We start from the raw sequence: 27366 nt of genomic DNA, 5'->3' as shown, positions 1-27366 counted from the left end.
GAGCCATCATACCACCCCATAACCGAAAAAAAAAATGTTATAGGAGTCAGAAGATGACAATTTTAAACGTATACATTTTCCTGCATGTAGTTAGGATTTTTTCCAGAAGTAAGACAAAATCAAACCTACCGTATATACTCGAGTATAGGCCGAGTTTTTCAGCACGATTTTTCGTGCTGAAAACACCCCCCTCGGCTTATACTCGAGTGAACTCCCCCACCCGCAGTGGTCTTCAACCTGCGGACCTCCAGAGGTTTCAAAACTACAACTCCCAGCAAGCCCGGGCAGCCATCGGCTGTCCGGGCTTGCTGGGAGTTGTAGTTTTGAAACCTCCGGAGGTCCGCAGGTTGAAGACCACTGCGGCCTTCAACATCATCCAGCCCCCTCTCACCCCCTTTAGTTCTGAGTACTCACCTCCGCTCGGCGCTGGTCCGGTCCTGCAGGACTGTCCGGTGAGGAGGTGGTCCGGTGGGATACTGGTTCCGGGCTGCTATCTTCACCGGGGAGGCCTCTTCTAAGCGCTTCGGGCCCGGCCTCAGAATAGTCACGTTGCCGTGACAACGACGCAGAGGTGCGTTCATTGCCAACGTAATTCTGCGTCATTGTCAAGGCAACGGCTCTATTCCGGGCCGGAAGCGCGGAGAAGAGGCGCCCCCGGTGAAGATAGCAGCCCGGACCACCTCCCCACCGGACCACCTCCTCTCCGGACAGCCCTGCAGGACCGGACCAGCGCCGAGCGGAGGTGAGTACTCAGAACTAAAGGGGGTGAGAGGGGGGCTGGATGATGTTGAAGGCCGCAGTGGTCTTCAACCTGCGGACCTCCGGAGGTTTCAAAACTACAACTCCCAGCAAGCCCGGACAGCCGATGGCTGCCCGGGCTTGCTGGGAGTTGTAGTTTTGAAACCTCTGGAGGTCCGCAGGTTGAAGACCACTGAGGGCGAATGATGAGAAGAGGATGATGAAGGGGGGGGTGTGGGGATGATGAAGGGGGGGGGGGTGTGGGATGATAAGGGGATGATGAAGGGGGGATGTGTGGGATGATAAGGGGATGATGAAGGGGGGATGTGCGGGATGATAAGGGGATGATGAAGGGGGGATGTGTGGGATGATAAGGGGATGATGAAGGGGGGATGTGTGGGATGATAAGGGGATGATGAAGGGGGGATGTGTGGGATGATGACAAGGGGATGATGATGAGGATGTTAATGACGGGTCTGGATGATGACAGGGGGGGGATGAGGTATTTCCCACCCTAGGCTTATACTCGAGTCAATAACTTTTCCTGGGATTTTGGGTTGAAATTAGGGGTCTCGGCTTATACTCGGGTCGGCTTATACTCGAGTATATATGGTATATAAGTAGGGTATCATTTTAATCCTATGGACCCACAGAATAAAGTGAAGGTGTCATTTTTACCGAAAAATGCACTGCGTAGAAACGGAAGCCCCCAAAGTTATAAAATGGTGTTTTTTCTTAAAATTTTGACGCACAATGATTTTCTTTTCCGTTTCATCATCGATTTTTGGGTAAAATGACTGATGTCATTATAAAGTAGAATTGGTGGCGCAAAAAATAAGCCATCATATGGATTTTTAGGTGCATAATTTAGAGAGTTACGATTTTAAACCCCTTAAGGACGCAGCGTTTTTCCTTTTTTGCATTTTCATTTTTTCCTCATCACGTTCTAAAAATCATAACCCTTTCAATTTTGCACATAAAATTCCATATGATGGCTTATTTTTTGCGCCACCAATTCTACTTCGCAGTGACATTAGTTATTTTACCCAAAAATCCACGGCGAAATGAAAAAAAAAAAACATTGTGTGACAAAAATTGAAGAAAAAATATCATTTTGTAAATTTTGTGGCTTCCGTTTCTACGCAGTAAATTTTTCGGTAAAAATAACACTTTCTCTTTATTCTGTAGGTCCATATGGTTAAAATGATACCCTACTTATATAGGTTTAATATTGTCGTACTTCGGAAAAAAATCATAACTACATGGAGGAAAATGTGTATGTTAAAAATTCTCATCTTCTAACCCCTATAACTTTTTTTATTTTTCTGCGTACGGGGTGGTATGAGGACTCATTTTTTGCGCCGTGTTCTGAAGTTTTTATCAATACCATTTTTGTATTGATTGGACTTTTTGATTGCTTTTTATTCATTTTTTCATGATATAAAAAGTGACCAAAAATACGCTATTTTGGAATTTTTTTGCGCGTACACCATTGACCATGCGATTTAATTAATGATATATTTTTTATAGTTTGGACTTTTGCGCATGCGGCGATACCACATATGTTTATTTTTTATGGGAAAAAGGAGGGTGATTCAAACTTTTATTAGGGAAGGGGTTAAATGACCTTTATTAACTTTTTTTTTACATTTTTTTTGCAGCGTTATAGTTCCCATAGGGACCTATAACACTGCACACACTGATCTCTTATGCTGATCACTGCAAAGCCATAGCTTTGCATGGATCGGCGATATAGGGGCTCGAATGCTCAAGCCTGTAGCTCAGGCTTGGAGCAATCAAACCCCGATCGGACGCCGCGGAGACACGTAAGGAGACCTCCGCTTGCGTCCTAGCTGATCGGAACATCGCAATTTTATCTCATGTCCCGATCAGCCTGACTGAGCTGCCGGGAAGCGTTTACTTTCACTTTCAGATTCAGCGGTCAACTTTGATTGCCGCGTCTGAAGGGTTCATAGCACGTGGCACAACGATCGGTGCTGTGCGCTGATAGCCATGGGTCCCGGCTATGAATAGCAGCCGGGACCGACCCGGTGTGATGCGGGGTCTTGGCTCCTTAGGAGGTTAAAAGGTAAGGAGGAAAAAATGAAAGTGCAAAAACAGAAAAAAACCTGGTCCTTAAGGGATTAAAGGGGTACTCCGGTGAAAACCTTTTTTCTTTTAAATCAACTGGTGGCAGAAAGTAAAACATATTTGTAAATTACTTCTTTTGAAAAATCTTAATCCTTCCAGTACTTATTAGCTGCTGAATGCTACAGAGGAAATGCCTTTCTTTTTGGAACACTGATGACATCACGAGCACAGTGCTCTCTGCTGACATCTCTGTCCATTTTAGCAGCCGTGCATAGCAGATGTATGCTAAGGGCAGCATGGTGGCTCAGTGGTTAGCACTGGGGACTTGGGTTCAAATCCCACTAAGGACAACAATAAATAAAGCGTTATTATTATTATAATGACATCAGCAGAGAGAACTGTGCTCGTGATGTCATCAGAGAGCATTCCAAAAAGAAAAGAATTTCCTCTGTAGTATTCAGCAGCTAATAAGTACGGGAAGGATTAAGATTTTTCAATAGAAGTAATTTATAAATATGTTTAACTTTCTGCCACCAGTTGATTTAAAAGAAAAAAAGGTTTTCACCGGAGTACCCCTTTAAAAAGGAAAAAAAAAATAAAAAAAGGATTTTGCTGGATAACCCTTAGGCTACATTTACACAGGAAGGTAACGGCTGTCCGGGCATGCTGGGAGTTAAAAGTTTGCAATATCTGGAGGCTCACGATTTGGAGACCTTTGCTGTACAGCGAGGGCAGTGACACCACTTTTCTTTTGTAATAGTTGAACTCTCTTCTGCTCCTGTAGCCATACACACTCCGGGCTGTACTGCAGGAGCCCCTCTTTGCTCATCAGTAGCGTTGAGCGCGAATATTCGGAAAGGAATATATATATATTAGTAATGATGAATATTCCTTTTTTCCCCGAATATATGCAAATATTCACGAATATCAGCACTTCCAGTTGATAATTTAGGTGAGATATAATCACGCATGCGCACTATGCGGATTTCATTTCATTACGAATTTTTGCATGAAAAAAAAAAAGAACAAACATAGCGAATATGCGAATTTTGTTAAGATTTGCCTATATATTTGCAAAATATTGCGAATTCGACCCCTGCAGTTCATCACTATGAGCTGCCTGCTTTACTCTGCCTCTGCCTGTCACGTGATCGGCCGCTCTGTTTTGTCAGTTGTAGTGACTTCCAGGAGAAACACGCGCGCCCTATTTTGCTTTTGATTGACAGCTCACCTGGCCTATCCCTGAGCGAGGGGAGGGGCTATGTAAGCAGATTCTTAACCCAGCCCATTCTTAACCTCTTCCTGTCTGTTCTAAAGTGAGATGTGTTTCTATAGCACCTCAGTGAAAAGTGTGTCCATCCCTGCGCCCCCCCTTTCCATTCACTTATAGAGGGTACTATCATTACAGACTGCTTGTCACACCACCATTACACGGAGAGGGGAGGATTAAAGAAGCACTCTTCATTTCTGCTTAGCTAATATCATTCACGCTCACCATCGCTAGCCCTACCGTCTGTTTTCTTCCTGCACAATTGCAGTCATGCGGGTCATTACTGTAATTGAGTCATGTGATCTCCAGTCTGACTTTCCTGGTTCTCTCCTCCCCCTGACTCACCCCTCAGTAACGCTCCGGTGCACATTAGAGAACCGGCACTACCACTTTAACGGCACAGCCAGCAGCACTTCCTATTCAGATCACAAGGGCCGGGGCGGGCGGTATAGTCAGCTCAGCCTCCAGGAGCAGTCATTACAGCCACAGCAGGACGGTGACCGGGGTCCGGTGTGTACGGTAAGACTGTGTCCGGTGTCCTCCGCACCCCCCGTATGAGGGACGGTAATGGTATCGCCCCATCTTCTGCTCTACAAGTTACTGAACTTATAGAAGAACTTCAGGCTGCCCCACCCTGATCCTGCCTTACCCAGTGCCATGCCAACTACATGTACCAGCTGCAGCTCCACCCCTTCTGATCACAGCCTGCATGAGAAGTCATAGAGAGGCCAAGGGGACATGGATCAGAACGAGTTAAAGGGGCGAGCAGTTACCCATAGCAACCTAATAGTTTACGACCTGATTGGTTGCTATGGGCACCTGCACAATGTACCTATGTGGTTGTTCTATGCAAAGCAGTGGTCTCCAAATGGTGGACCTCCAGCTGTTGCAAAACTACAGCTCCCAGCATGCCCGGACAGCCAACGGCTGTCCGGGCATGCTGGGAGTTGTAGTTTTGCAACAGCTGGAGGTTCACCGTTTGGAAACCACTGCTGTACAGCGAGGAAAGCGACAGCACTATTCTTTTGTAGTAATTTAGGGTGCGTTCCCACAGGGCGTATACGCAGCGTATTTGACGCTGCGCAAAATTTATGGCAGCAGCGGGAAATACGCTGCGTATCCCTTGGTCACTATACACACAGGGCTTTCCGGCGGCAGCCCTATGTGTGCAGTGAGTTTTGGAGGCGGAGCCGCGCGTCACAGACACGCCGGCATATGGCTCCGCCTCCAAAACTCACTACACACATAGGGCTGCCGCCGGAAAGCCCTGTGTGTATAGTGACCAAGGGATACGCAGCGTATTTCCCGCTGCTGCCATAAATTTTGCGCAGCGTCAAATACGCTGCGTATATGCCCTGTGGGAACGCACCCTTAAAGTGTACCTGTCGTCAACAAAAACTTTTTATATAATGTAGATAATACCATTATATGACATAAGGAACACACCAATTAGGTCGGATAAAATGTAACTTTTACTAAATAATCATATAAAATAAATCTCAAAAAATCATCATGGTTACTGTATAGGTCACCAAGATAAAGGGGAATACGGATACAGGTGATTACCTAAACTACCTAAAATGGGCCCTTACTATATAAGTGTGGATAGGAAAGGGAACATAAAAGCAATACCAACAAATTCAGATGGAAAGTTTGGCAAGTTCACACAAACTTTCCATCTGAATTTGTTGGTATTGCTTTTATGTTCCCTTTCCTATCCACACTTATATAGTAAGGGCCCATTTTAGGTAGTTTAGGGTAATCACCTGTATCCGTATTCCCCTTTATTAGAGATGAGCGAACTTACAGTAAATTCGATTCGTCACGAACTTCTCGGCTCGGCAGTTGAAGACTTTTCCTGCGTAAATTAGTTCAGCCTTCAGGTGCTCCGGTGGGCTGGAAAAGGTGGATACATTCCTAGGAAAGAGTCTCCTAGGACTGCATCCACCTTTTCTCACCCACCAGAGCATCGGAAAGCTGAACTAATTTATGCAGGAAAAGTCATCAACTGCCGAGCCGAGAAGTTCGTGATGAATCGAATTTACTGTAAGTTCGCTCATCTCTACCCTTTATCTTGGTGACCTATACAGTAACCATGATGATTTTTTGAGATTTATTTTATATGATTATTTAGTAAAAGTTACATTTTATCCGACCTAATTGGTGTGTTCATGTAATATCCATGAAAATAATTTTTCACCAAGGGTAATTCATATCATTATTTTGGGTACAAGGGGCCCTATCTATCAATCCCCTAAGTATTTTTCCCTAATACCATTATATGCATTTATATGTATATTTGTAATATATGTGGATATTTTTGTCCCTGCAGCTATTGTCTATGTGTCTCTATGAGGAGACCAAATACAGGAAGTGAGGGCGGGACAAGCAGGGATCTGTGCAGGCTCCTGGCTTGTCAATCATCCTGATGTATGAACCAGGAGCTGTTATAGAGCCTCAGGGAACACTGTCCTGATTTTTCTTACTGTACAGAGCCCTGCTTGTCCGACCTCACTTCCTGTATTTGGACTCCTCATAGACACATGCAATAGCTGTAGGGACAAAAATATACACATTTTTTAACCAATGTGTATTACAAATATACCTATAATGGTATTTTCTACATTATATTAAAAAAAATTGTTGATGACAGGTACACTTTAACTCTCCTGCACTGTTAGGGTGCGTTCACACATGCATATTTTCTGCTGCAGATTTGCTTCAGCAGATTTAACTGCCCACTGAAGTCAATGGACAGCGAAATTTGCAGCAGCAGATGTGCAACAAGAATACGCACGTGTGAACGCACCCTAAGGGTCTATTCACACGTACAGTATCCCACGCAGATTTGATGCACAGGGTTTGAAGCTGTGCTCAGCCATTTAATTTACATTGGAATTTGCTGGAGGAAATCCTGTACATCAAATCTGCGCAACTGTACGAGTCAATAGACCATAAGGGTACGTTCACACGAGTGGATCCCCAGCGCGTATTACTCTGCAAATCCGCCGCTAATGGACCACTGTATGCTGCCTTTACAGGTGCCTGCTCGGACTGGCAATATGCCGCTACAAGCAGACACACTGAAGCGATGTGTGAGTTGCTGCACATACGCGGTGTACTCGCACACATCGCGGCCACTCCCCCTGCTCTATGAGCTAGGACGAGAGCTGCCGCCATGTGCGAGTATGCTGCCGCGATGTGCGTGTATACTGCACGTGAACGGCAACTCGCACATCGCAGTGTGTCTGCTCGTAGAGGTGTATTGCCGCTCTGAGCAGGCACCTGTAAAGGCAGCATACAGTGGTCCTTCAGCGGTGGATCCGCAACGTAATATGCGCTGGGGATCCGCACGTGTGAACGTACCCTAATACAGTGTTTCCCGTGAACATAGAATAAGGCAACATGATGCCTTTATCATTGTGCTGTTGTGTAATTTTTGGCATATTTGGTTTATGTCACTTTCATAGTACTTGCACTTTTTTCCGACGTGTGTGGGATCATGGTTTAGTAATGGCAAGAGAGTACGATAAATATATCATGTGACTTTAAAAAAAATGCGCAACTCAAACTCGGCTGATACTTTGTGTAAGTGCAGGTGTAAAATCTCATCTATTTACCTGCTGCATTACTCCTCTACACATACAGGGGAAATACCCAGCGTTTCCACCATATAAGATTTAGTCTAGGGCCTGGTTTACATGAGCATATTGGTATACAGATGTATAAGGGCAGGGCCGGCCCGAGACATTGTGCTGCCTGGGTACAAGAGTGAAATGCTCTGGCCACCGCGGCCGACATGCCCCCTCTATGTATCTCTATGGGAGTTTGGGAGATGCTGAATCTTAGTCCTAGGGCTCTTAGTGAGGTCAACGACACGAGCATTAGCCGTATAAGTGCCGGGTCCCAGAGGTCGGACCCCTGCGATCAGACTCTTATCCCCTATCCCGTGGATAGGGGATAACTTGTCTATTGCTGCAGTACTCCTTCAAATACCTTTGTGAATAGCCCCATAAATTATCATTAGCTCTGTATTACAGTTTGCAAAATATTAAACTACTGTACCCTGTGGTCTTCCTGATATATCTACAATATATATACATATATACAACATCCAGGGGAGGAACAGAGGGCACAGTCATATCATATTCTACCTATAACGACTATATAACCGCGCAGTCTGATAAGTGTCCAGTGGCCGTAGCTGATAATATATATACTGGTGGGGTGTTAAGTCTTGAAAAAATAGCATACAATCCAAAATATCATAGAAGGGTGAACTTGCACTCACCAACCATGTAATGCGCTTTAATCCGCGGGACCTCCGTGCGGCAGGGAGACTTTGGGATGAGAGCGCTCAGAGGCTAACAACCAACAACTGTGCCAACCACTGCATGTATAATTCCAGTCTTAGAGTGCGTTCACACACTAGTAACTAGCAGCGGTGTTCCCATTGCAAGAAATCCGCTAAAAGTTAAGCTACCATTTATTTGAATGGGGTCGCTGGCAGTGCAGATTTGACACTATTGCGGGCTGTCCACAGACCCATTAAAACCCACTGCTAGTTACTAGTATGTGTAGGCATCCTTAGGCTGCGTTGACATAACGGAATTGCAATTGGAAATTCCATTGCAGCAGATTCCTATTGTTTTTAATATTATACTGCACTACCACACACACTGCAGAAAGATTGAACTTGTTAATTCTTTTGGGGGATACAGTCAGAAATGCACTGCCATCTATAGGGATGGCAATGCAGTCCGCTTGGTCCGAACGCTGACTGCTGTTGGCACTGGACAACCTCGGAATCTCCAGTCAGAGATTTTGTTGGGTGAACATGGAGTAAGGATTCTTAACTTTGTGGAAATTCTTATTTTATAGGTTTATTGTAGAAGTATCGACTGGTCCCAGAAGCTGAGCCCATTATGAGGTTTTTATCGTGATTAAAAGTGTCTGTCTGTCTCCATTTGACAAAGTTCCATCAGGATATCTTCTTTTTACAAGATCAGATGAATTCACACAGAGGTACAGCTGTGTGTCCCAGCTATACATTAGTATCCCGCCAAAAAAATGATGCCAACATATACTGAGGTACACAGTGGTGGGTCTATGCACTTGAATAGTCAGTGACTACGTTCAGGCCACTTCATTTATTTTGCCGTCTTCAATAGCGCAGAAGACCACACTGTTGAAAACAGCAAAATAAAGGCGCCTATGCAGTAATTTTTTCCAACTTTTTTGACTCCGTTGGATTTCGATGTATTTGTCTTTAGTACAATGCATGTCTATGGTAACAGAATGCTACACGGTAAGGCCATGTTCACACGGCAGAAGAATTCCACACGGACATTCCCAATGGGATTCTGCTGCACTGTTCACACGGCAGAATTTCCGCGCCAGATGTTTCTGCGTAGAAATTCTGATTCTTGCGTCTGCAGAAAGAATAGACCTGTCTAATCTTTCTGCGGATTTCACAAGGAAATGCATTACGGTCTATGAGACAGCACATTCCCGAGCGGTCCTAGCTTCAGTATGGTCTGCCGGCGCTCTGCTGTCGGTGGATTTTCCGTGCAGACATTTCACAATGTGAACATAGCCAACGCATGATATTGCAACAACCTGGATGGAAAAATGTGTATAGGAAGACATCAGGAATATGACGGGTAAATCTAAGGTTTATAAACACAACATATGGAATACTGAGACGTTCCCTGAACAGATAAGGACAGGTTATGCTTTCATGGTGTGGTCAAACAGGTTCTTATGTTTTGATAGAGGAGATGACTGCAATGGTTTGTATGAGACTAAAACAATGCGAGTCACAAGTGTCTCCATGGTACTTCTCCATCCATTGTTTATACTTAACCGTTCCTATAGGATTCTATGGGGCCAGTGCATTCCAAAAGTGTGTCCTTATAGCTTATGTTTAAGAGGGTTATGTCTGGATTCAGTGTATAGATGAGAGGCCGGAAGAAGTGCGCACAGCGTGAAACTGCCGGCAGTCGCCTCCCTTCTGCAAACAAGGGTCCGCTACTGATTCCATGTAGGAACTGGAAGCCTGGAGTTTAACAGTGAGTGCGGATTACTGTTTATTACTTTGCTGTTGATTTCGTCTTTTGTGCTTCTCCAGCACCGCCAGACTCAGCATTAGGACTTTCTCCCGTAGTAGCCGGTCTCCTGAGACTCACCTGTACTCGCCTCGATTAAGTGATAGTGCCACCTCGACTATCTTCTTGTGACACGAGTGTATGAATAGTGTTCCCTGATATTGGAAAGTAAGGCAGACCATGCTTATCTATACAGCAGAAAAATGTATGTGAGGCATTCTAGCTTGGTCTATGACAATACTGTTTGGTATATGTTGAAGGGGTTCTCTGCCCCTAGACATCTTATGCCCTATCTAAAGCAGGGCATAAGATGTCTGATCATGGGGGTCCCGCCACTGGGGACCCCTGCGATCTCGGCTGCAGAACCCCAAGCATCTGGTGCACAGAGCGAACTTCACTCCATGCCAGATGACTGGCAATGCGGGGTAGAGGCTCAGGGTGCTGCCGTGAAGTCACGAGCCTCTGGTGCTGAACCGGACACTCTAAATGAATGGCGGGTGCAGCAGGGAGATTGCGGGGGTCCCCAGAGATGGGACCCCTGAGATCGGACATCTTATCCCCTATCCTTTGGGTAGGGGATAAGATGTCTAGGGGCCATTTAAAGGAGTTTTCCATACCTACTCTCAGGATAGACCATCAATTTTCGTTCATCAGGGGTCTGACATCCTTCAAGTGGCCTCACTCTTGAGTCCTGTATTCTTACACTATTAGACTATGTTTGGTCCATTCAACTAAATGAATGCTGCATGAGACTGCGGTGGTATATATGATGAGTGTTTACTGTTCTGTTGATATGCTGATGACTATAACAAAAATAGGATGCTGTTGTATGTGTACATGAGGACTAACACTATGGCCCAAATTTACCAATTTGCCTGTGGACAGAAACTATCTGGTTTTCCCACTACAGCCAATCACAGCTCAGCTTTCACTTTACCAGAGCGTGTTAAGATGTTATGAAAGCTGAGCTGTGATTGGTTGCTGTGGGCAGATTACTCCAGTTTTTGTGTCAGACAGATTGATAAATCTGGGCATATGTTTGACCATTGTCCATGACTTGTGTCCTGTATTTTTCAGCAGTTTTTCCCCTCTGCAGGCTTCATCTCTACTTATCAGTTTTCTTTAAATTAAGCTCAAGAGTAAATGGAGATTGGCTTTTATTCACAGGATAGGGCATAAGTGTCTGATCGTGGGGGGTCAGAACACTGGGATCTCCCTCACGGGGCCCCGGCATTGCCGCGGCTCTCCCGTGCAGGAGATTTGTGGGTTGCAGCATGACTTTGCGGCCGACACGCCCCCCTCCATGTATCTCTATGGGAGAGGCGGGGATGCAGTGTTCGTGCCTCCCTGCCTCTCCCATAGACCTGTATGGAGGGCGGCGTGTGCGTACACTATACAATTCCGGGGGCCCCGTTCGGGAGAATCTGTGGATAGGGGATACGTTTTTTTCGCTGCAGATGTCCTTTAAGCCTTAAGATGGTAAAATCAAAGATGATTGTGGCGTCTAAATGTGGGATCTAACATTGCCAGTAGCTCATCGGAGCTGATTGGGACATCTGTGGCAAAATCTCAGGTCCCTATCAGCGGCAGGAAGTTAATCAAAGTGATTTAACCCCTTCCCTAATAAGTATTAATCACTCCCCTTTTTCCATTTAAAAAAATAAAATAAAATAATGTAATAAAAAATAAACAAACACAAGGTGTCGTACCGCCGTGTGCGTAAATGTCTGAACTATAAAAATATAAGGTAAATTATACCGCACAATCATCACTTCATATATCATTTGTCTATTTCTCAATGAATTTTAACTGTTATACACCACAAAAATGAGTCCTACCCCTTTATAAAAAATAAAACAAAAAAAAAAAAAAGTTTGATCTGTAGTTCTAGATATTTCCATGCATACACATACGAATAAGAATATTTGAGAATTCATATTATTATCCCTATTTAGGAAGGAGCTTAGTGTCCGGCAGGAAATGTAAAGCCATTTGTTCCACTGGTCTGTCTCACACGGTTCTTAATAACCATATATAATTATGGCCGAGGCTCCGCAGCCAGGAGGATGTCTCTACAGAGAAATTTAATTACCAGTATTAGAAGCCAGGCATGGACCCTTGAGCACACTGGACTCTCTAAGATTAAAGGGGTACTCCAGTGGAAAACAAAAAAAAATAATAATAATAAAAAAAAAGAGTACCGGATTTTTCGCCATATAAGACGCACCCAATTTTAAAGGAGGAAAATCTAGAAAAAAAAAAGATTCAGAACCAAATACAATGTAAAGTATAGGACAGTGATTGTGGACCTCAGTGATTGTGGAGTTGTAGTTTTGCAACATCTGGAGGTCCGCAGGTTGAAGACCACTGGTATAGGAGGTAATACTCGCGTGTCCCCGCCGCTCCGGACCAGTCACCGCTCGTCACTGCTGCCCTGGATGTCGCCCTCCATTGCTATCCCTGGGGTGTCCCCGTCGCCCCGGAATGTCTCTGCTGCCCAGGATCCTCCCTCTCCGTCGCCGCCATCACGTTGCTACGCACGTCGCTCCTATTGGATGACGGGACGGCGTGCGTAATGATGTGATGATGACGGAGAGCGCCGGCCATGCAGGGGACCCTGGCACGGAGCAGTCATTCGCCGATCGGACACCGAGGAGGCAGGTAAGGTCCCTCCCGGTGTCCTGTAAGCTGGTCGGGACGCCGCGATTTCACCGTGGCGGTCCAGAACAGCCCGACTGAGCAGCCGGGTTAGTTTCACTTTCGCTTCAGGTGCGGCGGTCAGATTTGATCGCCGCTTCTGAAGGGTTAATACAGGGCATCACCGCGATCGGTTATGTCCTGTATTAGCCGCGGGTCCCGGCTGTACCTCCCACCATCCTTTTTTTTTTTTTTTTTTTTTTCTGTCCCTGCCTATTGCCCATCTATCCCTAACCCCCTCCCTGCCTTAAATTTTTTTTTGACTACCTGAGAAATGGATTTTGGTCTGCCTGGTAGTGTGCTCACTTACCAGGCAGACTTCCCCAGCAGGCGCGACGTCACTGATGCCTGCTGGGGGGGCGACTTCCGCCCTTAGTTCAACTATACAGGGTGCCTCCAGCTGTTTCACCACTACAAGTCTCAGCTTGCCCTGACATCTATTGGCTGTCAGGGCATGCTGGAAGTTGTAGTGGTGAAACAACTGGAGGCACCCTATTGAAAACAATAACTTTGTTAGGGCCATGGCTGCGGTACTACCCCCCCCCCCCCCGCTCTCCCCCCTGTTGAAAACAATAGCTTTGTTATAGCTGCAGAGCTCTGAACCCTGCTCCCCCCTGCAAAAGCCATAGCCAAGTGCAGAGCAGCAGCAGTGGCGCGTATATGCCGGGCCGGCATGTGAGGCCAGGGAGCCAATGCTCACTCCCGCCTGTCTGATTGACAGGCAGGGAGCGAGCGCAGGCAGAATGATTTAGGACAGATTGCCCGGCCGGCATCGGTCCGAATTCAAGCGTGACTTCACGCCAGCCTGCAGCCGGCCACTAGGAGGGAGACCCCTAGTGGCCGTTTTATTAACTAAAATAAACTATTTTAATGAAAAAGAAATTAATGGATTTATATTAGAGACACATGTTGTAGTACATAAGTACTACATCATAAAAAAAAAAAATAAAAAAAAAAAAGGTTTGGTGACGGTGCCCATTTAAATCAACTGATGACAGAAAGATAAACGTATTTGTAAATTACGTCAATTAAAAAATCTTAATCCTTCCAGTACTTATTAGCTGTTTTATACTACAGAGGAAATTCTTTTCTTTTTGGATTTCTTTTCTGTCACGACCACAGTGCTCTCTGCTGACAGCTCTGTCCATGTCAGGAACTGTCCAGAGCAGGAGAAAATCCCCATAGCAAACATATGCTACTCTGAACAGTTCCTAAAATGGACAGAGGTGTCAGCAGAGAGCACTGTGGTTGGGACAGAAAAGAAATCCAAAAAGAAAAGAATTTCCTCTGTAGTATGCAGCTGCTAATAAGTACTGGAAGGATTAAAGGGATACTCCGCCTCTAGCATCTTATCCCCTATCCAAAGGATCAGATCACGGGGGTGCCGCCGCTGGGGACCCGCGGGATCTCCGCTGCAGCGCCCTGCTATCATTACTGCACAGAGCAAACTCGCTCTGTGCGTAATGACCTGCGATACAGGGGCCGGAGCATCATGACATCATGGCTCCGCCCCCTCAATACAAGTCTATGGGAGGGGGCGTTATGGCCGCCATGCCCCCTCCCATAGACTTGTATTGAGGGGGCAGGCCGTGACGTCACGATGCTCCGGCGCCTGTATCGCAGGTCATTACGCATAGAGCGAGTTTGCTCTGTGCAGTAATGATAGCGGGATGCTGCAGCGGAGATCCCGGGGGTCCCTTTGGATAGGGGATAAGATGCTAGGGGCGGAGTACCCCTTTAAGAATTTTTAATAGAAGTAATTTGCAAATCTGTTTTAACTTTCTGGCACCAGTTGATTTAAAAATCAGTTTTTCACCGGAGTACCACTTTAAGCTTTTAGCTTTTGTATTCTCAGTCCCAAGATAACTTCTATCCCCAGATATGTATAACCAGGCATGTAATGCAAAGGGGATAAGATATCTATTTGCGGGGGTCCTGCTGCTGGGGACCCCTGCAATCTAGCACGCAGCACCCACCTGTGAGCACTGCCGGAAGCCCTGCAGGCTCAGTCTTATGCCTCCCGACCATGGGGACGGAGTATCGTGACATCACGACTCCACCACCGTGTGATGTCACGCCCCACCCCCTCAATGCAAGTCTATGGGAAGGGGCGTGACGGCTCCTCCCATAGACTTTGTCCTTTGGATAGCAGATAAGATGTCTTGGAGCCAGAGTACCCCTTTAAAGAAGTATTCGAGGAGAAAATCAAGATTTAAAGGTGTATTCCAGGATCTTTTTTATTTGACTATGCTACAGGGGCTGTAAAGTTAGTGTAGTTCATAATATAGTGTCTGTACCTGTGTGTGACGGTTTTCTCACAATTCTTCTGTGATTTTTCACTCCAATATTTATTTTTAACAGCATACAAAATTACTTGTCTTGGGATTTCCCAGGTTGCAGTGCGTGAAGGCCTGACATCACTAGTCAGGTGATCAGAGGTAGCCTATCCTGCTTCAATGGGTGGAGCGACTGCTGGTTGGAGAGAGTTCATTTTTGCAACAGCTGTAGGCCCCCTGATTAGGAAACACTGGTCTTTGAATTGATGCAGCTCATTTGTGCTGCAATGGGTGGGGTGGCTGATGTGTGGGAGGGAGGCAGGCAAGTGACTTCACACTTACAAGCAAGGAATTCTGGGATGTGTAGTTTAGAGAGCGAAATTCAACAGGAAATACTCAGTTCTGGCAGGTACGTACTACTAAAATCACCTTATGGTGGATAACCCATTTAAAAACCAGCTCAGGGAGGTGGTGAACATAAAAATACTTGTATTTACTTTCTCCATTCTTTTCTACTGCTGTCGTCGCTGGGTTCTAAGGTTTTAGAACCCGACAAGATGTCTAGGCCAGTGTTTCCCAACCAGGGTGCCTCCAGCTGTTGCAAAACTACAACAGCTTTTTTGCAACAGCTGGAGGCACCCTGGTTGGGAGTTGTAGTTTTGCAACAGCTGGAGGCACCCTGGTTGGGAAACACTGGCCTAGACAGTTGTAACATGTAAAAATCCTTGCCCATAGTACTTTGCTTTCCCCTACCAGGGGCTTTCATCTGCGTATATGATCCCATTCCAGTATATATGAACTCTTCTCTGTGGACTGGAAGTCACTCTCTCTATTCACTTCTATGGGACGTTCCATGTCCTTTTTCATAGAGATGAACAGAGAAAATGACTTCCAGTCTACACAGCAGACTTTGTTGTATGGCAGAACTCCAGCATATACAACAGAAGAATTTATTGATGTATGATGTGGACATCTTGGAAGATTGCGGATCATAATGTTTTTTTTCTAGTAGGTTCTGGAAAGAGGATTTGTAGCTGGAAGAAATCGTCATGATATTCTAGGGCTGTGGTCTTCAACCTGCGGACCTCCAAATGTTGCAAAACTACAACTCCCAGCATGCCCGGACAGCCAACGGCTGTCCGGGCATGCTGGGAGTTGTAGTTTTGCAACATCTGAAGGTCCGCAGGTTGAAGATCATTGTTCTAGGGGCTAGTTGGATAAAACATTCCCTTTTAAAGGGGTACTCCGGTAATTATTATTATTTTTTTAAATCAACTGGTGCCAGAAAGTTAAACAGATTTGTAAATTACTTGTATTTAAACATCTTAATGCTTCCAGTACTTATCAGCTGCTGTATGCTACAGAGGAAGTTTTTTTTTCCTTTTGAATTTCCTTTCTGTCTGACCACAGTGCTCTCTGCTGACACCTCTGTCCATGTCAGGAACTGTCCAGAGCAGCATAGGTTGGTAATTTGCTCCTTCTCTGAGCAGCTCCTGAAACCGACAGAGGTGTCAGCAGAGAGCACTGTGGTCAGACAGAAACGAAATTCAAAAAGAAAAGAACTTCCTCTGTAGTTTACAGCAGCTGATAAATACTGGAAGGATTAAAAATGTTAAATAGAAGTAATCTGTTTAAATTTCTGGCACCAGTTGATTAAAAATTTTTTTTTTTTCCACCTGAGTACCCCTTTAATGTTCAGAGTCCCATAGTGCACATTGAATACAAACAAGAAAACACTGATATTAGACAACAGTGCATGAGATCCATTGATAAAAACATAGAACATCTACTGTATTCTGTCCTTTAGCTTCTGTACAATAGACTTTGGGGGAGATTTATCAAAACCTGTCCAGAGGAAAAGTTGCTGAGTTGCCCATAGCAACCAATCAGATCGCTTCTTTCACTTTTAAAAAGGCCTCTGAAAAATGAAAGAAGAAATCTGATTGGTTGCTATGGGCAACTAAGCAACTTTTCCTCTGGACAGGTTTTAAAGAAGTACTCCGGCGCACACTTTTTTTTTCCTTTTATCCCGTCCGGGCTGCAAAATAAAAGAAAAGACACTTTCTCTTACCTGCCAACGAGCCCCCGGAGCTCCGGTACACTCCGGTACAGGTGTTTGGTCCCCGGGCTGTATTCTTCTTACTTCCTGTTAGACCGGCACGTCACACGGAGCTTCAGCCTATCACCGGCCGAGGCGGGACATTGCTGCGGCCAGTGATAGGCTGAAGCTCCGTGTGACGTGCCGGGCTAACAGGAAGTAAGAAGAATACAGCCCGGGGACCCAACACCTGTACCGGAGCTCCGTGGGCTCGTTGGCAGGTAAGAGAAAGTGTGTTTTCTTTTATTTTGCAGCCCGGATGGGATAAAAGGAAAAATGTGCGCGCTGGAGTACTCCTTTAATATGGCATGTGTATGTATTGTAGATATAGTGTATTGGAATAAATTATTCAGTATATGGGAGTACAGAACGAAACAATCTAATGTAAGGCTGCAACAAAGCCATGACAGTAGCTTTGACTCCGCACAGTCAGTTTACCCTGAAATAGTCTCTAAGCCATGGTAACGCCTTCAGCACACACATATGTGCAGAGACTGTAAACGTTTCTTGGGGTGTGACACCTACACAGTGTCGTATTGTTCCCTATAGCACTCTTCTCTATTATTATAGGTAATTCCGAAAACTAGTGTTGTGCTCTTTGTGTATGACCAGATCCGACAGCCAACAAGTATCCATAGTCTCATTTCTTACTTCTCAGAAATGGCGCAGCCTCAGCAAGAGGGAGAATTCCGTCCAGTGGCACTTGGAGCACAAGATCTTCCGGCATCAGGAGTCAACCAGGACACCCAGAATAAACAGGCTCAAGAGAGCAAGCCACATGATTCCGAAACCCGTTCCAGCCAACAATACGTCATGAGAAAGTTCTTTGTTGCCAGGGTAAAGCAAATATGTCATTTATATAATGTGCATACACTGTGCTGGGATCTGCAGTTTTAGGGCTCAGAGTTCCATGCCAATGATCTATATTGGTGGTCTTCAACCTGCAGACCTCCAGATGTTGCAAAACTACAACTCCCAGCACGCCCGGACAGCCAACGGCTGTCCGGGCATGCTGGGAGTTGTAGTTTTGCGACATCTAGAGGTCCGCAGGTTGAAGACCACTGATCTATATATACAGTAGTTGTATTGCCACTGCTAGAGATGAGCGGATTTACAGTAAATTCGATTCGTCACGAACTTCTCGGCTCGGCAGTTGATGACTTATCCTGCGTAAATTAGTTCAGCTTTCAGGTGCTCCGGTGGGCTGGAAAAGGTGGATACAGTCCTAGGAGACTCTTTCCTAGGACTGTATCCACCTTTTCCAGCCCACCGGAGCACCTGAAGGCTGAACTAATTCACGCAGGATAAGTCATCAACTGCCGAGCCGAGAAGTTTGTGACGAATCAAATTTACTGTAAGTTCGCTCATCTCTAGCCACTGCAGTAGTGATCTATCTCATACACTGTATCTGTTAGAATACAAATGGTTGCATTTAATGAAGCTCTCTATATTTTTTGTTAGTTTTTATACCCATATCATGCACGCTCACCATCACTAGTTCTACAGCACAATCAGTTTTATTCCAGTACAGTAACATCCACGTGTTTAATTACTGTAACTGGGTCATGTGATCACCAGTCTAACCCATATGAAATAACAGTGCTTAATTGGGGAGATTTATCAAAATCTGTGTCTATGAAAGTTGACCAGTTGCCCAAAGCAATGAATCAGATGGATTCTTACATTTTGAAAAAGACCTCTGAGAAATAACAGAAGCAATCTGTTTGGTTGTTATGGGCAGCTGGTCAACCTCACCTCCGCACCCAGTTTTTGATAAATCTCCCCTTATGTGTCTGAGGAAATGGTCTTTTCTGGGTCAGCTGACTTCCTGTGAACTACAGGATGATATTATCAGATCGCTTCTGCACCCGAACCTATCCTCTCCCTGCTCTGTGTACTGCTGCTGCTATCTCTATGGTATCATGATATACAGTGACCCCCCCGACCTACGATGGCCCCGACATATGATGAAATCGACATACGATGGCCTCTCAGAGGCCATCACATGTCGATGTCAGCATCGACATACGATGCTTTTTTATGTCGGGGCCATCGCATTAAGTGCTATCCGGCAGCGCCAAATGCTTAAGCTGCTGCCGGATAGCAGCTTAATGTTCCCCGAGTGGTGTGGTAAGTATTACTTACCCCTCCACGATGCTCCGGGGTGCCCTCCGGGTCCAGCGCTGGTCTTCCGGTGTCTTCTCGGCCCTCTCCGATGACGTCAATACGCTGCTGCGCACGTCATCCAATAGGAAGGGCGTACGCAGCGGTGTAATGACGTCGCTACGCAGGCCCAGTAAGGCCTTGCAGAAGACAGCAGAGGGCCGGAGAAGACAGCAGAGGGACCAGCGGAGGCCGGGGTCACCATCGGGAGCGGCGGGGACACCATCTTGAGCGGCGGGGACAGGTGAGTACAGCTTCCTATACTTTACATTGCACGAATCCCTCAACATACGATGGATTCGACAAACGATGGCTCGTTTGGAACAAACTACCATCGTATGTTGAGGGACCACTGTATATGGTAGTTATAGAGCTACCCAGAGGCCGTGTTTACACATTGGCCCTGATTTACTAAGAGTGTTGTGTAGGTTTCTTTTTGGATTTTAATTCCCTACAATTTATTTTCCACGGTATTTACTAAGGTTTCCCTACATTTTGTACTTTCCCTACATTTTGCTTTTTTTTTTTTACACATGCTCAGATCTGTCTGGTTTTCCTCAGCTCAAATCCACCACATTTTATGTGGAAACCTTAGTAAATATGTTGGGTTTTTGTGAAAATGTCGAACACGTCCCTTTTCCGAGACCACGCCCCACTTCCCCGGTGGCCACGCCCCATTCCATGTTTTCTTAGCAAAATGGAGAGTTAGTCAGGGTTTTTTTCAATTCTGGCGCAAAATCTGGCGCAGACAGAATTTCTGCCGCAATGCGACAGAATCTGGCGCACAACCCGACAAAACATGTCGGGTTTGCAATAGTAAATGAGGGCCATTGAGTTTTTTTGTTATTTTTATTGTGGTTTGGGAGAATTGCGGCAAAAAAATAGCCAAAATTATGTAAAAAATGTGTAAAAATTCTACACGTGAACACAGTCTAAAGACTTAAAGGGGTTCTCTGGTGCTTAGACATCTTATCCCCTATCCAAAGGATAGGGGATAAGATGCCTGACTGCGGTAGTCCCGCCGCTGGGGACCCCCGTGATCTTGCACGCGGCACCCCGTTTGTAATCGGTCCCCGGAGCGTGTTCGCTCCGGGTCTGATTACCGGCGACCACAGGGCCCGCGGCGTGTGACGTCACGCCTCCGCCCCCGTGTGACACCACACTCCGCCCCTCAATGCAAGCCTACGGGAGGGGGCGTGACAGCTATCATGCCCCCTCCCGTAGGCTTGCATTGAGGGGCGGAGCGTGACGTCACTCGGGGGGCGCAGGCGAGACATCACACGCCGCCCGCCCTGTGGTCGCCTGTAATCAGACCCGGAGCGAACACGCTCTGGGGACTGATTACAAACGGGGTGCCGCGTGCAAGATCACGGGGGTCCCCAGCGGCGGGACTCCTGCGATCAGGCATCTTATCCCCTATCCTTTGGGGGCGTGTTCCCGACATTTTCACAAAACCCAACATATTTACTAAGGTTTACACAGATAATGTGGTGGATTTGAGCTGAGGAAAACCCGACAGATCAGAGCATGTGTATAAAAAAAAAAAAAAAAAAAAAAAAAAAAAAAAAAAAAAAAAAAAAAAAAAAAAAAAAAAAAAGCTAAATGTAGGGAAAGTGTAAAATGTAGGGAAACCTTAGTAAATACCGTGGACAATAAATTGTAGGGAATTAAAACCCACAAAGAAACCTACACAACACTCTTAGTAAATCAGGGCCTATGTGATCATATTCTAATGTATTCAATACTTGTGGATTATCTCCTAAACAAAACCACTGATAGAAACCAATAACAGAGACCAGTTCAGAGGGCACAATCAGACTGTTCCATGTATACAGCCAGGGAAAACGCTAATCCCAACAAACAGGACAGCAGCCAGTGTAATGAAAAAGAGTGCTACTGCGGGGTGCTAAGCTTAAAATAGCTAAAGCAATATGCAAGGTACGATATAAGAATAGAAGCTTGCACTCACCCCTCCGGAAGACTTTTTCATACGGTCAGTCCGTTCCGGCAGGGAGACTTCATTGATGCGGGGTGCTCAGAGGGAAAGAGCCGTTTTCGCACAGTAGGTGTGTGCTTCTTCCGAACAGAAGATGCACACACCCCTACTGTGCGAAAACGGCTGTTTGCCTCTGAGCACCCCGCATCAATGAAGTCTCCCTGCCGGAACGGACTGGCCGTATGAAAAAGTCTACAGGAGCGGTGAGTGCAAGCTTCTATTCTTATATAAAACCACTGATATGATATAGGCCCAGCCATAAGAAATGATGAACTATTGTTGCATTGTTTTACATAGCCATTTGTGTATTGTATGTTGTTCTGTGTGTAGCCTGCATAAATGCTCTTGGTTATTTTAGCTTTTGTATACTCACGCTAGATGTTCCATGCTGCTAACCATGGCAGCTGACAGACATATGTATTCTTTGTATTCATCCACGCAGAGTACAATGTATTCCAGTGATAGCGATAAACCGTGACTGGAAGTCACAAGATATTTCTCCACCCCAGCAGCATTCCACATGTTCCTGCCTTATAACAGAGTGACACAGATTACATTATAAAATACTTTTTGGGCCAACATTATCTCCGAAAATAATGCTATGTATCATGTATACCCATTGATGGATGAGGCTGTTATCTTTATAGATATATACAGATATTAGGGTGTGTTCACACCACAATTTTACTATACGGTTTCGGCATACGGTTGCAACCGTACAGAAAACCACGCCCCATAGACTTCCCATTCAAAACCGTATGCACCATAATGTATACGGTTGTCTCAGTTTTTCAAACCATATGTTTTTTTTTACTTTATTTTTTATTTATTTTTTTTCCGGACAGAAAACCGTGGTCTACCACGGTTTTTGGTCCAAATGAAAAAACCGTATACATTTATTTTTTTTTTTTTAACATGGGAGTCAATGGGAATCGTACAGAACTGTATGTGCGTACGGTTCTATACGGTTTTTGGCTTTGCTCAGTTTTTTTTTTCTTGGAATTTCAATCAAACAAGTAAAACTTTATTCATAATGGAGTGAAAAGTTAAAAACGTATACGTTTTTTTTCTTAAGAAAACGGATGCAACCAGACATCAACCGTATACAGATAAAAATTTGTACACACGTTTTGAGACAGTTTAGTCAGGTTTTGAGGAATCCGTTTTTTTTTTGTTTTTTTTTTTTAAAAATCAAAAACCTGATACAAAACTGTATTGCAAAAACGTGGTGTGAACCCACCCTTACTTGAAAGGGTTTTTTTATTTTTTATTTTTTTGTAAATAGCAGTAAAAGAAACAAAGTCTGCATACTCACCTCCCATGCTCCCCTTGCTGCCATTCTCAAATCGTCCACTCCTGATCTGTTCTTCCTGCTTCTAACAATGGCTCATGTGGGGAGGAACTATCTACTCCAGTGTTTCCCAACCTGTTTGCCTCCAGCTGTTGCAAAACTACAACACCCAGCATGCCTGGACAGCCGAAGGCTGTCCAGGCATGCTGGGAGTTGTAGTTTTGCAACAGCTGGAGGCACACTGGTTGGGAAACACTGGTCTACTCTGACCAGTGACTTACTGAGCAGGCAGTTCCTGCTGAACAAAGCATCATCAGAAGTAGGAAGAAGAGGATCACAGCGGGGACTGGACAGCTTCAGAACAGAAGGGGGAGCATGGGGAGTGAGTATGCATTTTTTTTTTTTTTTTTTTAACTGCAGATGGAGACCCCATTTTTCCCAGGAAAGCTTTTTTGAGTTATTGGTTGATTAGGGACTATTTAGCATGCTCTAGGAATATATTGGACTGTTGGCAACTATGTTGTTAATGGAAAAGTGAAGAGAAATATTGTAAGGGGTATTTGAAGAATATGTTCTAATGGGATCCCTGATATAACTGGGTCAAGCCTAGTTGACTGCTCACTTTAAATATGTTCCTGTCTTGTCTTTCTTAGCCAGGAGCCTTTGATCAAGCCATTGACGATCTGACAAACCAGTTGTTATCAAAGGAGAAGGAAGTTGTTAACAGTGCCTGGCTGCTGACAGAGTGAGTATCCCTTTCTGGCGTTGCTGAAGACAGTAGTTCTATCAGCCATCTTCAAGGCTATTCCTCTATGGTACAATAAGTGCTCATTTCTGTTTGTTACTGAGAATATATTTGCTGTAAATGGTCTGGCACAGTGAGTACTGTGTGCCAGCTCTGCACTGGCACTGGAATCGTGTTTTCTATTTGTTTCTAGTTAAACATATTCCCAGTAGGTTGCTGTTGAAGAAACAGAATGACAAAAACATTGAACCACCATAGCTGACACGGTAGTCTAGAATGGAGATACGGCTTGTAATTAAAGCGCTGAGCAGGTGGCAAGGAACAGCTTGTTGAGGATACACTGTACACAATATATCCAGGGAAGCTTTTTTCTTTTTCTTAAAGAAACAGTATATTGCAATACAAGATTTCATTGGCTGCGATATTTACCGGTTACGTAGCAATTACGGTACGTAAAAGGGTTAATGCATCTAACACAGCCTCTGTGACTTATGCCTAAACAGCAGGTCAGTGAGGTCTGTGTCCTCCTGCTTTTCAGGAATGGGGGCACACAGAAACATAAAGGGGGAGAATTTATCAAGGGTGGGGTAGGTGAACAGTTGTTGTACACCTTTTTGATTTGCGTGTTGGTAATGTGTACATGCACCAAATTTATTGAAGGGGTACTCCACTGCCCCAGCATTTGGAACATTTTGTTCCGAACACTGTGGACTGCGGGGGTGGTGATGTCACCGCCATGCCCCCTCGTGATGTCACGCCATGCCCCCTCAAAGCAAGTTTATGGGAGGAGGTGTGGCAGCTGCCACGCCCCCTCCCATAGGCTTGCATTGACGGGGCGTGGCCGTGACGTCACGACGGCCACAGCTTGCACCCAGCGTTCGGAACAAAATGTTCCGAACACTGGGGCAGTGGAGTACCCCTTTAAGTAGTTGCATGTCATGTGATAAATATATTGCGTTCCACAGCCAGTTTTGTAAGTAAGGTCACAGCTGGTGTAGGTTTTCGATAAATTCATGGTCACTGTAAACAAAACAACTTGATTTTGACTTACCGTATATACTCGAGTATAAGCCGAGTTTTTCCGCACGATTTTTTGTGCTGAAAACGCCCCCCTCTGCTTATACTCGAGTGAACTCTCCACCTGTCAATCCCTTAATCAGTGGTCTTCAACCTGCGACCTCCAAATGTTGCAAAACTACAACTCCCAGCATGCCCGGACAGCCATCGGCTGTCCGGGCATGCTGGGTGTTGTAGTTTTGAAACCTCTGGAGGTCCACAGGTTGAAGACCACTGCGGCCTTCGTCATCATCCAGCCCCCCCTTTTGTTTTGTACTCACCTCTCCTCGGCGGGAAGTTAGTGTGAGCTGGTCCGGGCCATCTATGCTGCAGGGACCGTCCGATGGGGATGGTTAGTCGTTGCGGGCTGTCTATTTTCACCGGGGGGGCTCTTCTCTGCGCTCCGGGCCTGCCCACCCCGGACTAGTGACGTTGCCTTGATGACGACGCACAGGGACGTTCATGCGCAACGTCCCTGTGTGTCGTCGTCAAGGCAACGTCACTAGTCTGGGGCCGGGCCCGAAGCGCGGAGAAGAGCCCCCCCCCAGGTGAAAATGGACAGCCCGCAAAGACTAATCCTCCCCACCGGACGGTCCCTGCAGAATAGATGGCCCGGACCAGCTCACCCTCACTTCCCGCCGAGGGGAGGCGAGTACAAAACAAAAGGGGGGGCTGGATGATGACGAAGGCAGCAGTGGTCTTCAACCTGCGGACCTCCAGAGGTATCAAAACTACAACACCCAGCATGCCCGGACAGCCGATGGCTGTCCGGGCATGCTGGGAGTTGTAGTTTTGCAACATCTGGAGGTCCGCAGGTTGAATACCACTGATGAAGGGATTGACAGGTGGTGATGATGACGGGGGTCTGGATGATAACATGGGGGGATGATGTATTTCCCACCCTAGGCTTATAGTCGAGTCAATAACTTTTCCTGGGTTTTTGGGGAAAAAATTAGGGGCCTCGGCCTATATTCTGGTCGGCTTATACTCTAGTATATACGGTACCTACACAATCTAGAGAAAATTGTCTACCTGAAAAGCCACAAAAAAGTGACCGCGACAAATTTAGAGCAAAATTTGATATCCATTCCCTCAGGATGTTTTATAAAGACCTATGTCCATCTGCCCTGTTCTGGAACTCCCCTCCTATGATCCAGAATAGCAAACTTGGCACATCGATACATTACATGGAAGGGTGGCATGTAATGTTATATATTCTCTGCAGTGGCCATAATCTATGCAGCAGAGATCATTTTGACAACAAATTTTGATTTGGTTTTAGTCATAGTCTTTTTGGATAAAACAACATTTCATTTTAGTTATATTTTAGTAATCTGAATTGTTTTAGTCGACTAACTGCCATAAGATATTAGTCGACTAAGTCTACAGTAGACTCAGTTGAAAAATAAACTAACAGGTTTAGTTAAAACGCAATGCAAATTCTAGAGAAATGCTTAAGAAGCAGTCATGTATTTTGGAGGCAATAACAGTGCTCACCTTTTCATGTTAAGCAGTTTTTTCTCACTTCTCTTTGGTTCCTGTTTCTGGTGGCCATTTTTATCTCCCTAGTCACATGACCCTCCCACACTCACAGCTCTTTTACTTCTGTTACTTCAAAAACTTTTCACTTGTCACAGAGACTAGTTAAGTGTTTTGATTGGTAGCCCCGCATCCTATCAAAGCATGCGGCTGTGTGTTGCCCTCCTCTCTTTTTACTGAGAATATGAGCGTGCTCCTGGCCCTCTCAGCAGGCTCATTTACATGCGCAACTCAGACCAACCCTTATGGTCTGTACCCAAGGTGCTGCAAATGATGGACATGTTAACGGCTTGAGTGTAAAAGGATCTCTAGTGGTGGGAATCATAAGGTATTTTATTTACTAAAACACGACAGCTAAAGGAGCTCTACAGTAGTACATGTTAAACAGCCTCTTCATGAGCCACTAAATACTGCAGCTGAAGCAGTTGTCAAAGAGGTTCTGCAGCAGTCCATACTAGAAAGCCCCCTTCATTAGCCAGTGCATGCTGCAATGGAACCAATGCTCCAAGAGGTCCTGCAGTAGTACAGTCATGGCTGTAAATGTTGGCACCCCAACATTTATGGCCATTTAAGAAAATGAAGTACTTCTCACAGAAAATATTGCCATAGCACATAATTTGCTATACACATGTTTATTTCCTGTGAGTGTATTGGAACTAAACCAAAAAAGGAAGTGGAAAAAAACAAATTGGACATAATGTCACACCAAACTCCAAAAATGGTCTGGACAAAATTATTGGCACCTTTTCAAAATTGTGGATAAATAAGATTGGTTTCAAGCATGTGATGCTCCATTAAACTCTCATGGGGCAAGGAACAGGTGTGGGCAATATAAAAATGACACCTGAAGTTCACTTAGTCTTTGCATTGTGTGCCTGTGTGTGCCACACTTAGCATGGACAACAGAAAGAGGAGAAGAGAACTGAGGACTTGAGAACCAAAATTGTGGAAAAATATCAACAATCTCAAGATTACAAGTCCATCTCCAGAGATCTAGATTTGCCTTTGTCCACAGTGCACAACATTATCAAGAAGTTTGCAACCCATGGCACTGTAGCTAATCTCCCTGGGCGTGGACGGAAGAGAAAAATTTATGAAAGGTGTCAAAGCAGGATAGTCCGGATGGTAGATAAGCAGCCCCAAACAAGTTCCAAAGATATTCACGCTTTCCTGCAGGCTCAGGGAGCATCGGTGTCAGCGCGAACTATACGTCGACATTTAAATTAAATGAAACACTATGGCAGGAGACCCAGGAGGACCAAAATGAACTTGAGTAAGCAAAAATCCTTCTGGGGAAAA

The 27366-nt window shown here is 45.3% G+C and overlaps 1 protein-coding gene across 4 annotated transcripts in view; it reads left to right on the top strand.

The window, feature by feature from the left end:
* The first annotated feature begins 4199 nt into the window (after positions 1–4199).
* The window catches only part of TPRG1 (tumor protein p63 regulated 1), a 123539-nt gene continuing 100372 nt past the window's right edge, over positions 4200–27366 (top strand). The window contains exons 1-4 of one of the 4 annotated variants that reach the window (XM_056565459.1): positions 4466–4618; positions 8981–9029; positions 17936–18114; positions 23381–23472. In XM_056565459.1, the coding sequence (XP_056421434.1) occupies positions 17938–18114; positions 23381–23472 (269 nt within the window). In that variant the 5' untranslated portion in view covers positions 4466–4618; positions 8981–9029; positions 17936–17937. Of the gene's footprint in view, positions 4223–4463; positions 4619–4707; positions 4816–8980; positions 9030–17935; positions 18115–23380; positions 23473–27366 lie in introns of those variants that run through there. The other 3 variants (XM_056565460.1, XM_056565458.1, XM_056565457.1) reach the window with 3 other exon arrangements.

The sequence above is a fragment of the Hyla sarda genome, chromosome 3, assembly GCF_029499605.1.
Source record: "Hyla sarda isolate aHylSar1 chromosome 3, aHylSar1.hap1, whole genome shotgun sequence".
In the NCBI taxonomy this organism is placed as follows: domain Eukaryota; kingdom Metazoa; phylum Chordata; class Amphibia; order Anura; family Hylidae; genus Hyla; species Hyla sarda.
Note: the sequence above shows the minus strand (reverse complement) of the source record. Positions and strands in the feature narration are given on the sequence as shown.